Source organism: Lepisosteus platostomus, chromosome 11 (assembly GCF_059453375.1).
Source record: "Lepisosteus platostomus isolate fLepPlt1 chromosome 11, fLepPlt1.hap1, whole genome shotgun sequence".
Taxonomy (NCBI): Eukaryota; Metazoa; Chordata; class Actinopteri; order Semionotiformes; family Lepisosteidae; genus Lepisosteus; species Lepisosteus platostomus.
Genome location: NC_142621.1, coordinates 9,679,611 through 9,695,492, shown reverse-complemented (window position 1 = coordinate 9,695,492; position 15,882 = coordinate 9,679,611). Strand labels below are relative to the sequence as shown.

At 35.4% G+C, this 15,882-nt stretch overlaps 2 protein-coding genes across 3 annotated transcripts; both read left to right on the top strand.

Annotated features, from left to right (window-relative positions):
- Positions 1 to 774: 774 nt before the first annotated feature.
- On the top strand, positions 775 to 7,048 carry hccsb (holocytochrome c synthase b). Of its 2 annotated transcripts, none has more exons than XM_088598333.1 (7): positions 775 to 895; positions 1,624 to 1,777; positions 2,495 to 2,661; positions 3,050 to 3,198; positions 3,282 to 3,401; positions 3,545 to 3,631; positions 3,958 to 7,048. In XM_088598333.1, exons 2-7 carry the CDS (start codon positions 1,663 to 1,665, stop codon positions 4,157 to 4,159), a joined length of 840 nt encoding a protein of 279 aa, XP_088454459.1. In that variant the 5' UTR covers positions 775 to 895; positions 1,624 to 1,662; the 3' UTR covers positions 4,160 to 7,048. The 2 variants fall into 2 exon arrangements, with proteins under 2 accessions (XP_088454459.1, XP_088454458.1); XM_088598332.1 differs by having other exon boundaries at positions 3,955 to 7,048.
- A 924-nt stretch (positions 7,049 to 7,972) lies between these two features.
- On the top strand, positions 7,973 to 14,197 carry rwdd3 (RWD domain containing 3). Its single transcript, XM_088598334.1, has 4 exons — positions 7,973 to 8,287; positions 9,348 to 9,826; positions 13,395 to 13,510; positions 13,863 to 14,197. Exons 1-4 carry the CDS (start codon positions 8,203 to 8,205, stop codon positions 13,972 to 13,974), a joined length of 792 nt encoding a protein of 263 aa, XP_088454460.1. The 5' UTR covers positions 7,973 to 8,202; the 3' UTR covers positions 13,975 to 14,197.
- The last annotated feature ends 1,685 nt before the right edge of the window (positions 14,198 to 15,882 follow it).

Genomic DNA, 15,882 nt, shown 5'->3' with positions numbered 1-15,882 from the left:
GGAAACCACTGCTCTCCAAAAAAAAGCATTGCTGCTCCTCTCATGTGTGCTAAAGACCACCTGGATGTTCCACAGCACTACTGGAACAATGTTCTGTGTACAGATGAGACAAAAGTTGAACTTTTTGGTAAATGTATACAGTGTTATGTTCCATTTTAAAATCCCATTAAAATGCCGTGGCTGTGATCTGAAGCGGGCCTTTACAGCAAGAAATTAAAAATATATACATGAGCTGAAACAGTTTTGTATAGTGGAATGGGCCAAAATACCTCCTAACTGCTTCGTAGGTCTGATCAGCAGCTACAGAGATCGTTTGGTTGAGGTTATTGCCAGTAAAGGAAGTTCCACTAGTTACTAAATAGAAGAGTTCTCATACATTTTCTATCAATGACCTTGATTGTTTAAACCATTAAAGATATGTCAATATAAAATCTTGTGTGTGTTGTTTGTTAAATAAGACTTAATTTATTATTATGATTTACTGTAGATGAAGATCAGATTACATTTTAGGAGCCATTCATGCAGAAATATAGCTAATTCCTAAGGGTTCACAAACATTTTCTCAAAACTGTTAAATACAGATCACGTTATATACTCTAAGAGCACTATTAGCTGTTCCGTCATCATTAATGTATGGCTCATGAAAGACACATGACAACCCCAGGTTGTTGTTGTTGTTGTAAAGTAAGCATAATAATTTAAAGGAAATGACCAATGGAAGTACAGCTACGCGGTTTAGAAGAGGAAATTACGTTTTCTGGAAGGCCCGTATACGCTTCTGTTCGGGGTGGGCTCTGCTTAGTTACGTCATATCTACGCGACCGATGCTTAAGAGCAAAGGATTGTGGATAGTTGGTGGTTTGTGTGTGACATTGGAGAGAGCAATGCTGGAGAGGTGAGTATTTTTATAAAATATTTGCACTGGGTATTTGACTTAAAATGTATTATATGAAGTTATATGTTTGGTTATGTAGACGTATAAATGTACATCCAAACCTCAAATAGAGACGAGATTTGTTTTTAAAGAAAGCGGACACGTGTATTGATACGTTTGTAGGGGTCTGAATCTTCTGGTTATTCAACACTGAACTACGTAATGCATTTGCTTTAGCTCTGTATTTTTTCCTCCATTTTACGTATTACATTACAAAACGTCTGTTTCTAGTCATATAACAGAAGCTATCAACAAAGTTACTAGGTATGGTCCGTATGAAAAGCTGTACGTTGTACCTGTAATGCTCAGTTTTTCAAGGTGGAATACAGTTCAGTAAGAATAATTATCCAAGGCTATTGAGCGCGTATCGTTGACATAGGGGAAGAGTGTCATATAACTAATTTAATTGATAGTATGGTCAGGTAGAAAAGCAAACAACCGATGGGCTGTGGCCGAATTTGATCTTGAAGACTGCTTAATTTTTATCAAGGCAGGACTCGGCACAAAAGAGTCAAACTGTACTGCAATTGTGTACCGCTCTGTAAGTATTTGAGAAGTGGTATTGTGGACGTCTGCGGTACATATGGTACAGATAACATTATCTGGGAAATACTGCAGCAAAAAGATCTAGATGTAAGTCATAGTGCTAAGTCGTTACGTATTTGAAAATAATCTCTTTTTGTTCACAGGTGGGTCATTTGAGGCTGGTGAGTATCTTATCTGCAAGGATGGGCGCAAATGCATCCAGTGCTACGTCTACAGTCCAGGCAGCAGGGACAGTAGTACCTCAGCACACTGCTGCATCTCCACAAGAGTGTCCAATGCACCAAAAAAGTAAACCATGTAAGAGTTTTTTTTTTATTTAAAGGTGGTTCATGACTGATACATTTATGTTATAAATATAAAACGGAGTGCAAAGGCAAATGTTTGTTTTAATTTTTTTGTCACAACATGAATTACACCTGAATTAGGATGAGGAAGGGTTACTATAAATCTATCAAACACTATAAGTAAACCTTATAATCAGGAGCTGCATATAGAAACATAAGGTAAAGGCTCATAGAAACTGAATTTGCAATTACTTCAGCACTTGGTAAAAAACATTTCAGTGATAGAAGGTTGTGTCACAAAATAACCACTTACAAATGGTGTTAACAAAATGGGCACATCATCCGTAAAGTTGTCTTTTTTATTTGTTTAAACATGTGGATGTGAATATGTTTATAAATACTATACATTTTATGACTAATTACTGGAAGCTGAAAGTGTGTGTCATAGCTTTGTAAAACTAATTAATTGAAACAAAGCATTTTTTCCAGTTTTGTGTGAGTAATGTTATCAGTAATGACATCTCATTTGTTAATTACCTTTCCCGCTGTTTTATTTGTATTGTTAAATGTAAAACCTGCTACTTAGAAAAACCTTCCAGGGGATAGAAAAGTAATGGAGGTTTGGTTTAAGTAGTTAATCTAAATCAAAGCCCATTAGCCAAATAAAAAAAATCACCATTTTAAAACTGAAATCTTAGTCTTCAAATAATTGTTAATGCTTGTTCCCCAGCTTCCCCACCACCTGGATGTCCCATGCACCAGACCGCTGCCTCAGTCCCAGAAGAGAGCCCTCCTGGTCCAGCTCATCAGGAAAGAGCTTATGAATATGTGGAGTGTCCAATGAGAGCAGCAGCTGGAGAAAAGAATAGATCTAGTGACATTGACCCAGCAAATATGGTAAGGGCAAGACCAAAAGTGCCCCCAACAAATTCTGAACTCATTTCTAAATTTAAAAAGCTTGTGATTTACAAAGGGGAATTTCTCCCCCCCCCCACCTCCCCATTTGAATTAAGTATTCTTTCAGTTTATTATTTTTATTTTGGGTGCTTTGGTTGCAATATGGTTCCTGCTCATATCATCAGAAGGATGAAAATAACACGTTTTACAATTGTTTGGAAAGAGTCTAACCTCAAAGTTAGTACATGAATGAATTAAATGTGAATTTCTTTGAAAATATACAAAACCTATTTGAAAGCTAGTTGAAAATACAGAAACTGTGAGTATTAGAGCTTCTTAAAGTTTTTACTTTGCTGTGTAAGAATAAAGCTGTTTTTTTCACTTCTAGATGCCTCCTCCAAACCAGACCCCTGCCCCAGATCAGCCCTTCTCTCTGTCTGTGGCAAGAGAGGAGTCTAATATTCCTCGAGCTGGGTCAGAAAAGAACTGGGTCTATCCCTCTGAACAGATGTTTTGGAATGCAATGCTTAGAAAGGGGTAGGCAAATATAATATACCTTCTCTTTAAGTAGTGCTTTTAGCGCTTATGCATCAGAACTGAAAACTCTCAACTTCTTCTAGGTGGCGCTGGAAAGATGATGACCTTTCTCCAGGCGATATGACCAATATTATCAAAATTCACAACCAAAACAATGAGCAGGCTTGGCATGAAATCTTAAAATGGGAAGCCCTCCATGCAAAGTGAGTTTATACAATACTATTTCAAGTTTGTAATAAATGCAATATATATTTGGAGAAGCCTATACAGTGTAGTGTGCGTTAAAATACTTAAAAGCTGTTTGAATGCCTGTTGCTTCCCTTAATGGTCTTCTCACAATTTTTAGGGAATGCCCTTGTGGACCCACCCTGGTTCGCTTTGGGGGTAAAGCCAAGGAATACTCTCCAAGAGCTAGGATTCGCTCCTGGATGGGGTAAGCTATAAGTTCCGGTTACATTGAGACCTGTTTTGCCTAGTTTGTTCACATCCAAAAGCTTTGGATGTTTTAGTGCATCCATGGGTGCTGGTAAGGGTGTCATATATAAGTGCTCGGTAGTAAAAGACCGCTCCTTTGCATAACGGCAGAAAGCAGCACATGTGGCTTCAGTGGGATGATCTATGAAATTTGGTGGCATTTTAGAAGCTTACTATTATTATGGAATGGCTTGACTTGCCCCGAATTGCAGTTTGACGTGTTTTGTGTTTGACTTTTTTGGGGGGATCTAATTTTTATTCTTCTCATTGTTTTTGTTCCAGCAGATACGAATTACCTTTCGACAGACATGACTGGATTGTAGATCGCTGTGGAAAGGAAGTCCGATACGTCATTGATTACTATGACGGTGGAGCGGTTAACAAGGAAAACTATCAATTCACAATTCTGGATGTTCGTCCGGCCTATGACTCTCTTGGTGCCGTGTGGGATCGAATGAAAGTGGCTTGGTGGCGTTGGACTTCATAAATCTTCATCACGCAGCTGATTCTTCCCTCTTTCCAAAAATGATAGGAAGAGCTAACATGTTCTTAAGTCCTAATTTATGATAAGGATGTCCATGTTAGGATTTGAAAAACGCCATTTTAGCTACTTTTGTGACATATCTGACAGATCTGGGAATAATATAACTTGCGTCCATCTATATCTGTACTTTTCACCGCTGACTCAGTGGCTGTGATAAACAGGTTTTATTTTGTTAGTTTCAGATTTTCTTTAGGGTCTTTGATACAATAGTTCTATTTCTTTTCTAATCTTTGATTCAGTTGTTCACCATTGCACATTTTATTAAGTAATGAAAGACATGCTTGGGGGAAGAGTGTAGTATTTAATGCTGTAAACTTTAATTCAGAGCTCTTGGATAACTAGGTTTTCAACCACAATGATTTATGTGCTCCTATTCTGTTCTGCCAGTTTATATACAGTAGATGGGTACAATGGAAATAAGGAACAAGTAATAGGTTTATTCCATGCTGGAAAAAAGAAGAAAGAGAACACAACATTTCGGCCGTGGAGCCTTCTTCAGGTCTTCTTCTTCAACACCCGAAGAAGGCTCCACGGCCGAAACGTTGTTCTCTTTCTTCTTTTTTTCAGCATGGAATAAACCTATTACTTGTTCCTTTGCAGCCTACACATGCTGACGCAGCTACCCACCTGAACTACAATGGAAATATACTCAATTGTTAATTTTAGGGATGCATTTGTCAAATGCAACAAGTGAGTTGCATACATTTTATCTTCTGTGCCTAGTCTTTGTAGTATTTAGTAACATTTATCTATAGAAGGATCACTATTAACAATTTTTACATTGAGTTTTAAATGTTTAAAATTGTTGGAAAAATAACTTTCAGAATCTCATCTGCAAAGGTATGTTTGAAATCTGATTTTGTGTTTGATAAGAAAAACTAGAAACTTTACTCAATGGATATTTGTTGTTGTATTGGACAGTTTTCAATGCATTCAGTTTTGATAAGCATTGCTTGTTTTAAAACTCCAGTAACCTGAAGAAGGAGGGACGTGTACGTTTACTTGTTACTTATACATTGCAGCAATGTGACAAGGGGTACTTTTGGAGCCTTGATGTGAATAACTATTACTGTAGTCATGCACCAATATATGAATGCTATTGAAATGTAGAGCAGAGCAAGGAAACATTTCTTATTTTAGAATACTACACATTACAATCCTTAAAATTGAGGTTTTATTATATAGTCATGCTTGAAAGTTTGTGAACTCTTCAAGGTGGTCATTATTTTAAATATTATATGAACCTGAACTCCTGAATATCCCAAATAAAGACTTCCCACACATTAAAGGGGATTTGAACTCATAGATTATCAGACTGTGATATTTAACAATCGCCAGATATTCTTGTGTGAAAAAGTAAATTTAATTCAGTCACTTGTGGCACCTCCATTAGCAGCAATAACTCCACACAGTCGCCTCCTATAACCAATTATCAGTCTCTGATACCTTGCTGGAATTATTTTTTCCCCACTCCTCTTTACAAAACTCCGCCAGCTCTGTGAGGTTTGAAGGATGTCTTGCATGAACTCCCCTCTATAGCTCCTGCCACAGCATTTCAATAGGATTCAGGTCAGGGCTTTGGCTTGGCCATTCCACAACATGCAACTTCTTCCTAAGCCATTCTTTAGTGGACTTACTTGAATGTTTAGGATTGTTGTCTTGTTGAAACATCCACTTTATTCCCAGCTTGAGCTTTCGAACTGATGGTCTAACATTCTTCTCAAGTTTCTTGATATATTTCTCAGAATTCATGATTCCCTCAGTGATGTCAAGTTGCCCAGGGCCAGAGTAAGAAAAACAGCCCCATACATGGACACTCCCACCACCATGCTTGACAGTATGGATAAAGTTTTGTTGATGGTTGGCTGTGCTGGCTCTTTGCTGAACATGGCCCTCCTGTTGTGCCCAGATAGTTTGATTTTGGACTCATTTGTCCAGAGAACATACTTCCAGAACTCTTCAGGCTTGTCCAGGTGGTCCCTGGCAAACTTCAGACGGGCACCTTTGTTCTTTTTTCACAGTAGAGGCTTCTTCCTGGTGACCCTTCCATAGATGACATTTACCTGCAATTATTTATGTTTGCTCCTCCCTAACACATCATTTCAGATCTTCAATTTCATGGGTTATCTCGGTTAATTGGTTAACATTGTCATTGACCCACCTGATCCTGCTTTACCTTGATGTAAGTCATACAACTAAGGGTTCACTTATTTTTTGCACCTGCACAATTTCTGTATACTGTGTGCATTATTTTGCTGCGTGACACTTTTCTTTCAAAACACTCAAATGTGTGAATACTTATACTCTATTACAATTAGGTAGTGACAAATTCTGATTATGCATTTTGTGGTTAAAAAAACAAAATCTCAAGTTTTGCAATGGGTTCTCAAACTTTCAAGCATGACTGTATATGCATCTGTTTATTTTACTTCAATTTCGCAAGCAAATGCAGTGTCTGTCAAGTTAAAAGGGCTGGCCAACTCACCTTTCGTCATCATTTTGGAGATCAGGGTATAATTGACTGCTGCAATCCCATCTGTAAAAATGTCTTGTTTTAGCTGTTGACGTGCACAACATCTTGGATTATATAAAAGTATATGTATTCGTCTGTTGATATTTTGGCCATAGCTGTAGAACAATGACATCACAACATCTGAATGATTTTTGAAGGGTGACCAGTGTTTTAAGAACATTTCAAGACAAGCCCAAGTATTAATCTAACAAGTCTTTCTACTAAGTAGAATTTTACATCCCAAACTGTTGAGATTTGTGACTGACTGACTTTATTTGTGCATTGTTTCAAAAACAATAAAGGTCTTAAGTCTCTTCTCATCCTTTGCTGAGGGAAAGCATTATTATTCCTATCATCAGAATTCTAATAATAATGAGTAAGTTAGCCTTCATTGTATCTTTTTATAACAAGAAAGAACATTGAGTTCAGGCCAGGAAACTGTCCACCTTCATTTATATTGCTGTAGTTGGGTGTTTCTTGGATATTAAACTTTTTCTTTCCACTCTAGTTCTACAACTCAATGAGTTATTTTAAGGTCATATAACACTTTAGCTTAAGCGATTTTAAGTTTACATATTTGATATGTATCTGTCCTTTTCGGTGTTGCATTTGGTGGAATTTCTGTGCTATACACAGGATTTAGCCCAAAACATTTTCTGTTGTTTTAGTCGGTTTTCTAAAAGCCTGCAAAGGAACAAGTAATAGGTTTATTCCATGCTGAAAAGAGAAGAAATGAAACAATGTTTGAGCAGTTTCTAAAAGCCTGTTAAACTTTCCATTTAAGTTTAAGAATGATTTTAATGAAAATGGTAACTATCCCTACCAGTAAGAATTCATTCAGCTTTCATTTTTTTATTTCAACTTTCTCGAATATTGTTTGGTTACTTCTCATAGTGTCCATAAGTTTTTGCTAATGGTTAAGAAGGTTTGGTAAGTTATTAGGGCTTAGAAGAATTTTACTACATACATTTTTCTCATTATCAGGGTATTTTATCTTAAATACTTTTATATTGAGACTTTACCAAAAACTTTAACAGGTTTTAATGCAATGAGTGAATTGATATCCAATATTATGAACGAAGTTAACTTATTTTTTTCGTATTGTGATGACAGTTACTTTAAGGAGAATAACGCAATTATTTTGAGTAATTTCTAAATATGCCTCAATAAACTTTTATTACCAAACAAAATACTTATGGCTCTACGTTTACATATAGCAGGATATTATAAAGAGGAATTGTAAATGTGATGCTGTCAAATATTTAATACGGTATGTATTTTCAAATTGAATTTTATAGGAGTGCATGATGGCTCTGCAGCCAAAAATCAACAAACCCGGAACCATTGAAAAGGAAGCATATGGCTGATCGGACACCGTTACGTCAAGGACTTTTGCTGATGCTGATAACCACATACAGTCACATACTTTTTGGACATTTTTGACAGCATATAGAACATGTAATCAACGCAAAGCATGTCTGGAACGGCATTGGAAGAAATTTCTGTTTTAACCGCTATCTACTGTGAAAAGGATGAATTTGAGTTGCTACAACAGTCGGGTAAGTTTTTTTTTTGCAATTTGCAAATTGTTACACAGAGCACAACGACTTTTTAAAGTGATACTGTAATATTTACTCTGAGCCTGCAGTATTGGGCGGAGTTAACCTAATCACTGACATATTTGCGATGTTGTGAATTTCATTATTTAGAAGTTATTTCGCTGTTTGTCGCTATACATATAACCAATCCTGCAGAAGATTATATTCTAAAATATCGTTAACAACAATATAGGTGTAAAAAACCAAAATATGATCAAATATTTTAAGTAGGGATTAAAATATTTGCTCTATAGGTTGATTTAAAAAAAATACTTGTCAAGTTCAATACAATAAATTGCGTGCCAGTACATTAACATTAAGGTTTGTTTTGTACTCGGCATTATAAAATGGCGTTTAGTCCGGTTTTTGCAAAATATATTTTGTTGGACTAACAGCAGATGGCCCTCTTACCCCAAACAATCTTTGCTTTTAAGTGCAGTTATTGTGTTTCTATATGTATTAAAAATGTTTTGCAGAATGTACTGTTCAAGAGGGTAGTTTTAATCTAGTTTTGCAATATTAAAGATGCAAACATTAGTCTAAGAGTGATAGTTTCCAAATTGCAGATAATTTTTAAATGTTATAAATATTTAAGCACATTGTACTGTTTACCACCCATATCATAATGGTATTGCAGCTTATTTCTTAGAGATTAATAGGGTGATTAAGGTTTTACTATCACTTCTGCAAAAAATACCTGTGTAACTATACTCTTTAATTCTTCAGTGCTTATTTACTTACACGTACGAGAATGGCAGTGAGCCCATTGCTAATGTGAAGCAAACTGTTTGAACAGCTGAAGAAGCTCTTCCTTGAGGTGATTGCAAAAGTTTAAACCTGCCCTATGTATTATAGAAAAACAAAACGGACCCACAGAAATATAAAAGTGTTTTAATTTGACATGTTTATATTTTTATTTTAAAATAACAAGCAAATTCAATAGTATAAATTACCCTATAATTTACATTTCATCATTGCGCACAATGATGATCTAATGATCTGTTCATCTTTTTTTTAACAGACACGAAAGGATTCATATTTAGAATCCAGATGGCTCTCGAAAGATTTTCAGAAAAACTGTTGCTGAAACTGGTATTTCAGTTGCCCCCAGAATATCCATTCTGTCTGCCCGATATCTCTATCAGCTCTGAGCAACTCACCAGAAAACAGTGCATCAATATAAAGCATAGTTTACTTAAAAGGGCATCAATGCTTATATCGGAGCCCATGGTTCACGAACTGTTGATGTGGTTGCAGCAGAATTTTACAGCTATTACTACAGCTGAACAATCCCCAGATTATTCAAGTCCTGGCAGGAGCTGTGGGGAGAGATGTGAGCAAGAGACATGGACTGCTTTGTTGCTGATCGATCACATGAGGGCAAAAACCAAATATACAAAAATGATTGAGAAATGGACCTCAGAACTGGAACTCACTGGTAGGCTCTTCTTGGGGAAATTGATACTAATTCTTCTGCAGGGAACAAAGGAGAACATTAAGGTACTTGTGCATTGGAGTATTCTTTATAATTTAAATTATAGCTAGTTATAGTTGATATAATGCTGTACCTTAAATAAATGTTTTTACACCAACTGCATCTGCTACTGTTGTTTAGAACAGCAAGGTTTTAAAGCCTTTTCTGGTCCAAATTACATGACGACTGTAGAAGAGGAAGAAAGCAGCAAAGAAGGATCATAATTCAATTAACCTTTATAGCTAGGACACAGCAGTTTTGGCAATTGGAAGTTCAAGAAATAACGAATTCTGAGCACTGTTTGTCTCTGCAGTAACTAATAGATCCCTAACCCTATATGGAAACAATTATCTAGCCCTGGAAACTACATATATTACTGATTTCTTATTCGACATAATTTATTGCACTTGTAAGCGGATACATAACTGTGACCAGTGCATGTTTTGCTTATAAGGCTGTTTTTGAAGTATTTTATATGTTCAGCAGAATTGTGTCTTTCATTTGTTTGTAAATCACTATGAATCTGTGTTACCTAAAAGAAAAAGACAAAATGAAGACAATAACCAAAGACACAGGTATTTCTTTCGAGCTCTGCAGATTCATGAGATAATCCAACCTTTCTTATCTTTTTCTGCATCCACAATATCTAAAATATTTACTAAATTTGTGGTGTGAAACTACATGTGAATTATTTCCAAATATTTATCAATAGTATTATTGCATACGTTGCATGGTAGTATTGAAGAATTTAATCCCAAATATAAGTACATCAGTTAATAACTTATCTCCACAGAGGCTCAGATAAGGTTGGAAGCACAGAGTTATTGACTAGTAAAGCTTATCTCTGTGCCTCCCTGGGGCATAGGAGAGGATTGAGCTGTATTCGCTTCTGCTTTTTGACAGTTAGGGTACTTGTCGCCTACAATAATACAAAGTGAACATATCAAAAGATCAAGAAAAATAGCTTTTATTTCTTTCTTTACGAGACAAAGGCTTGCCCTTCCTTGAATCCTAAATATATTATAAGGATAGAAATATACCTCCTCTGTAGGGGGGAAAAAAGTGATGGTTTAAGAAAGTCAGGAAACAGTTGCGCAGAAGAAATAAAGGACTTCAAGTATCTTCTATCAGCCTATAACTTTGAATGTGGGTGTTGGATATTGCAGTGCAGATAGGACCTAAACCTACTGTACTATTATCTATCTCCTTTCTTTTTTTCTCAGAGTGTTTCTTACATTTGAATTGTGTTTACTGCTAAGCATTTCTCTGCAAACTTACTGTCAATAAATTAATCTCTTCTCTGAGGAATTCTATCAAGCTTTTTGATTTTCTGTATATCCCATATTGTATGCCCTGTGTCCATTACTGTTTGTTGCTGGTTCAAAGAACATTTACAAGTTTGGTAAGTCCGATCTACCTTTTCTAAACCCATGATGGTTCATCCATATTGATCCATCTCCTAGGGTTTTACTTCCATATACAGTAGTTTGCACTCAAATTTAGGTCTAGTTATGATTACCATAATCTTACATGTAATAGAAGTAAAACATTACTGATCTATATTTACTTGATTCAGTTCTATCACCATTTTTATGAATGGGCAGTACATAAGCAGTTCTCAAGTTCATGGGTACTCTATCTGACATGAGTGTCAAACAGGCATAGAGATTTGTTAATCTTGAGAGTTTCTAGTCACTGAAACACTTCTGCCTCTTCTATGCTAATACTGTTCAGTATAGGACTTTGTCCTCCTGTTGCCTGAGGCATGTTGATGATTTCTTCCTTGGTGAGCACACAAGTGAAATACTGATTTAGTGCACAGTCATCTCCCTTTTATTGTCTGGAAGTTTCCCATGTTTGTGTATGATACATTTTACTTCATCCTGTACTGGTTTTTTGATGTCATACTGAAAGAAACATATTTTGGTCCCCATTACAAAATTATTTTTATATTTCTTAATTGATTTGTTAAATCATTTGGCATCCTGCTTTTCATCATTTGATTTACTAACTCTGTTCTGTGCTTCAAGGTGAAACTTTTTGGCATCCATTGTTCACCAATGCAATATCTGTCCTGTCCAATTTGTCTTGTCTTAACCTCTGATTCCTTCATAATAACTTGTTTTGTGATTTGATTTGAAATGGTCAGTGTAGATAAGGATAAAACAAATTAACAGTAGATAAACATTGACCTACTGGCAAAACAAAAACTAATAATTGAGATGCTTAATTTTATGTTTCATAAAGACTCCTGTAGACTTGTCAATGGTGGAACTATTAACTGACTAGCTTTCTACTTTCTAAATCCTGTTTTGGGGGAACTGATGTACCCTATCAAAGGAATATGATACAAAGGTATACTGACATAAACCACAGTGTTCTTCACTTAGTCTTCACATGGTTTTCTGTTTAGTACAAAGTTGCTTACAGTATATGATTGTTTCACTGTGCAACTTGTAAATTTCAGGATCTGATCATTAATGTCCTGCCCTTTCACAACATGCCCAGAAAGTAATGGAAATAAAAAAAAAGGAATCAAGTCATTTTATAGCTTGCAGATGATAGCATTTATACTTGAGTGGAAAGACTCTTGTGATGGACCAGATGCATGTCTCTCATTTATAATCTTGTCAGTTTTTTTGTGCTTTTTCATATTTCAAACACCAGAAGGTATTTAAAAGGGCTACTAGGAAATTAAAAGAAGAGCCGCTTATATTGCACACAAAGGGAAATTGAATGTCACATAGGAGGCCCTTAAAAGTCAGTTGACCTAATCAAACAACAGTAACATTAAAACTGCACCATGGAGCAATGGAATCGTGTTCGCAAATGATTGGGCCTGTGCACAATGACACTTGACACCACAGGGCACTAACGTCATAGGTGTTCTCAAAAGGTTCGTAAATTGGTAGAACTGCTGTGGATGTAGAGCCCTCTTGTATTTATTGTTATCGCCCCCAAGTGAAAGTATTTTGCAGGGTCCTATTTGTGTGTAGACTACATTTCACCATCCACTTGTCTGAATGGGCTTAATAGTTTTATAAGCAAATATTCGGATTTCTATAATGCATATCACTTGAGATTGAGATCCATGGTAAGTGAAAGTGAGGAACCTTGATCTGTTAAAACAATATGCAAACATGTCCAAAGAAATTAGCTATAAATTGCCATGAAAATGAACAAAAGTATTTTCAGTATTTTGTAAGTCGTATTGAAATATCTTTAAAATTAAAGCTTTTTTTATTTTGTTTTTGTGTGAATTGATAGAAAAGATGCACATTTCTTATGTTTGCCCCTTTTAAAACCTAAAAGCCCTTGTCCTGTTGAAAATCATTATTAGCTTTAGTGACAGAAGATGGGAGGATAAGAAACAGACTCTCTGAATGTGGAATATGTAAAAGCAAGCCTGCATTATTTTTCTTTCAAATACTGTACTTTGTAATGGAAGGAATTACTCTGTTGATAACTGCCTTTAATTTCTAACGCAGTGATGATAGTTTTAGAAGATCATTTTGTGTCTTCTTGGTTTCTTGATATTTTGTTGGTTTAAGTGAGCTTGTGGTCATGACAGCTTTTTAATTTCTTTATTTCAAGGAATACCTTCTTCTTCAGAAGACAATAAAGGTGGATGTTGATTCATCTGGAAAGAAATGCAAAGAAAAAATGATGCGTGTCCTTTGGGAAGCACAGCTGCCTGCAGCACACAAACAGTTAAGAACTTGCTTTGTGGTTTGAAGGACAGTGTAGTGATGTCTAAAAGTGTAATATAGTTAACACCTTCTAAAACCTATGTTATATACTTGCATATTGGTTCTTATTTAAAAAAATAATTCTTAGAATAAATCAGAATCTTAGAATTACTTCACATTTATTGATGTTGTTTTATACAAGAATCTATCTAATACAACAATTATAGAATACATCTAAAATAATACAAACATATGTTTTCATGCACAGCCTCTACATTGCCACAGTCACATCATTAATTAGCCCCTGATTACAAACAGTAAAGGCTTTGACACTTTTAAGTAATCTCTCTCTCTTTCCTTCTTACTGTTTCAGGCTTCCAGCATTTGAAGTTAAAGATTATTCATCTCTGGAGGAACTGAAAAAGGAATTTGAATTAGCTGAACTATTAGAGCTATACCAGGAGTTTGTGCACACGCTGGTTTAGTAATTGTGTCTTTATCATCTGGCTGACCCTGGTCAAGTGTAAATGTTCCACGGGGATATTGAAAGATGTTTTTTTACAGACTTCAATCTTTCCACTTGCAATAATGATGTACATTATCTCAACTCCTTTCTTATCAAACAATAACATAGATTTAAAAAATCGTGAAAGAGCAAAGGAAAGACATCATTTTCATTTTTTATTAAAATAAAAATTCCAGAACTAACTCTTTCTATTTTGCTTTTTTTGGAGGTACAGCAGTAACACAATGAAAGCCTGATCTCTAGGTTACAGTCATTATAGTTCCTCTAAACGGTTTAGTGACTCTTTCACTGTAGTGTCTTTAACAGTTGTATTTGCTGTGGCTGTGTGTATAAATTCCCTTTTCTTTAACCACCTTTTCCACACTAGGGATTTTAAACTGTAAAAATGGAGGCAAAAACACTGGTGGGAATTTTCATTAACTTAGATGTATTTAATTTTTAACAAAGAGAACCTACTGTATAGGTTTTGGGAAGCTGTCAGTGTGCGGGCTGCAGAGGAACAAGCTAATGTTAATTCCATGCTGAAAATAATTTCCTTTTGCTGCATAAGTGATATAAGATCATTAAGGCAGGTAAGGAAAAGCTCAGTCTGAGTGCATTAACATCTATAGCAAAACAAAACCATGATAGAATCAGTAATTCTCAGGAGTTATACTTTCATTAAATATATTGCCTTACGGTTACTTTTAGATTTATAACCTCACTTTTACAATGTTTTTCCATTCATCTTTAACGATATGTTTGATCCCATGTCACTAGGAACCTTTTGACTGCTTATGTTCTCAAGGCTTTTCCAATGACTAACTTGAAAGTTGTGAGGAAGCATGTTATATGATAACAAATCAGTAACGCAATGAGAAAAAATAGAAAAATACCAGGAGGCCTAGTATCATGTGGAATGACTTGCCGACAAGCTGAGAGAAATGTAGACTGTCTCATTTTGCTAAAACAAAAGGCTCTTAGTATTGTTTTCAGTGGTTGTATTTTCATATGAAAGGTCTGGCTTTGTGTGCTGTATGGTACTTGGCTAATGTTGACCTGTCATTTTACTCTTCTTATTAGTGCTAAGATTATTTGATCATTTGTTTTGATCATCATCTAATTTCTTGTTCTGTCCATTCCTTCTGGCCTGCGATCAGTCTTTTTAGAACTCTGCAAATGTTAATACCATTTGTTTTTCCTTACAGAAGTGTAGAAAATGAGCTCATTTGGTTGTTAGTCAATGTTTTATACTGCATTTTCAGCAATCTCATTATAAAACTACTTAAATTGTGGGTCGCCGGCACGTTTCATCTTTCAGCAGGTTGTCTTAGGGATGTGCCTCACTTGAAATATAATGTTAATTTAAAAAAATGTTGGAATGCAGTTAATTAACATGAAGCTCTCAGTTCTTGCTTAAAGAATGTAATTTTATTCTAGACACTCTAAGAAAGCAGTAGTGTATAATGATTATTAAATTAAATAGTTTATAATCAGTTATAGGTTTTAGGTTATAGTCTAGGTGTATGACAATGGAGATTGGACAGTACCATGGAGTAGAGATAAGGGAATCTAAAGTTCAAAGTGCTGCATGTTAAAATCCCAGGTGGGATATTGGATGTACCCTTGAACAAAATATATCATGTATATTACTCTGATAAATACCCTGCTGAATAAATAGGTACTCTCCATTTCATCACTGTAGCTGAGAATTGATCATTTGACTTATCCAGTTAAATGCAGAGGAAACAAGACCCAGTAAAACACTTTTATTTACATCAGCGGAAGAAAAAGTGAGAGTAACCCCAGGAATTAGGTGTAAAAATAAGTAGATGTGAGAGATATTTCTATTTTTTTTTATTTATTTAAGAAAAAATCTAAAACCTAT

Excerpts from the sequence above, each read along its gene's own strand:
- hccsb (XM_088598332.1), top strand. The coding sequence starts at position 1,663 with ATGGGCGCAAATGCATCCAGTGCTACGTCTACAGTCCAGGCAGCAGGG. Across the intron at positions 1,778-2,494 it reads GCACCAAAAAAGTAAACCAT|CTTCCCCACCACCTGGATGT; the intron begins GTAAGAGTTTTT and ends CTTGTTCCCCAG. Across the intron at positions 2,662-3,049 it reads ACATTGACCCAGCAAATATG|ATGCCTCCTCCAAACCAGAC; the intron begins GTAAGGGCAAGA and ends TTTCACTTCTAG.
- rwdd3 (XM_088598334.1), top strand. The coding sequence starts at position 8,203 with ATGTCTGGAACGGCATTGGAAGAAATTTCTGTTTTAACCGCTATCTAC. Across the intron at positions 8,288-9,347 it reads TGAGTTGCTACAACAGTCGG|ACACGAAAGGATTCATATTT; the intron begins GTAAGTTTTTTT and ends TTTTTTTAACAG. Across the intron at positions 13,511-13,862 it reads CTGCCTGCAGCACACAAACA|GCTTCCAGCATTTGAAGTTA; the intron begins GTTAAGAACTTG and ends TTACTGTTTCAG.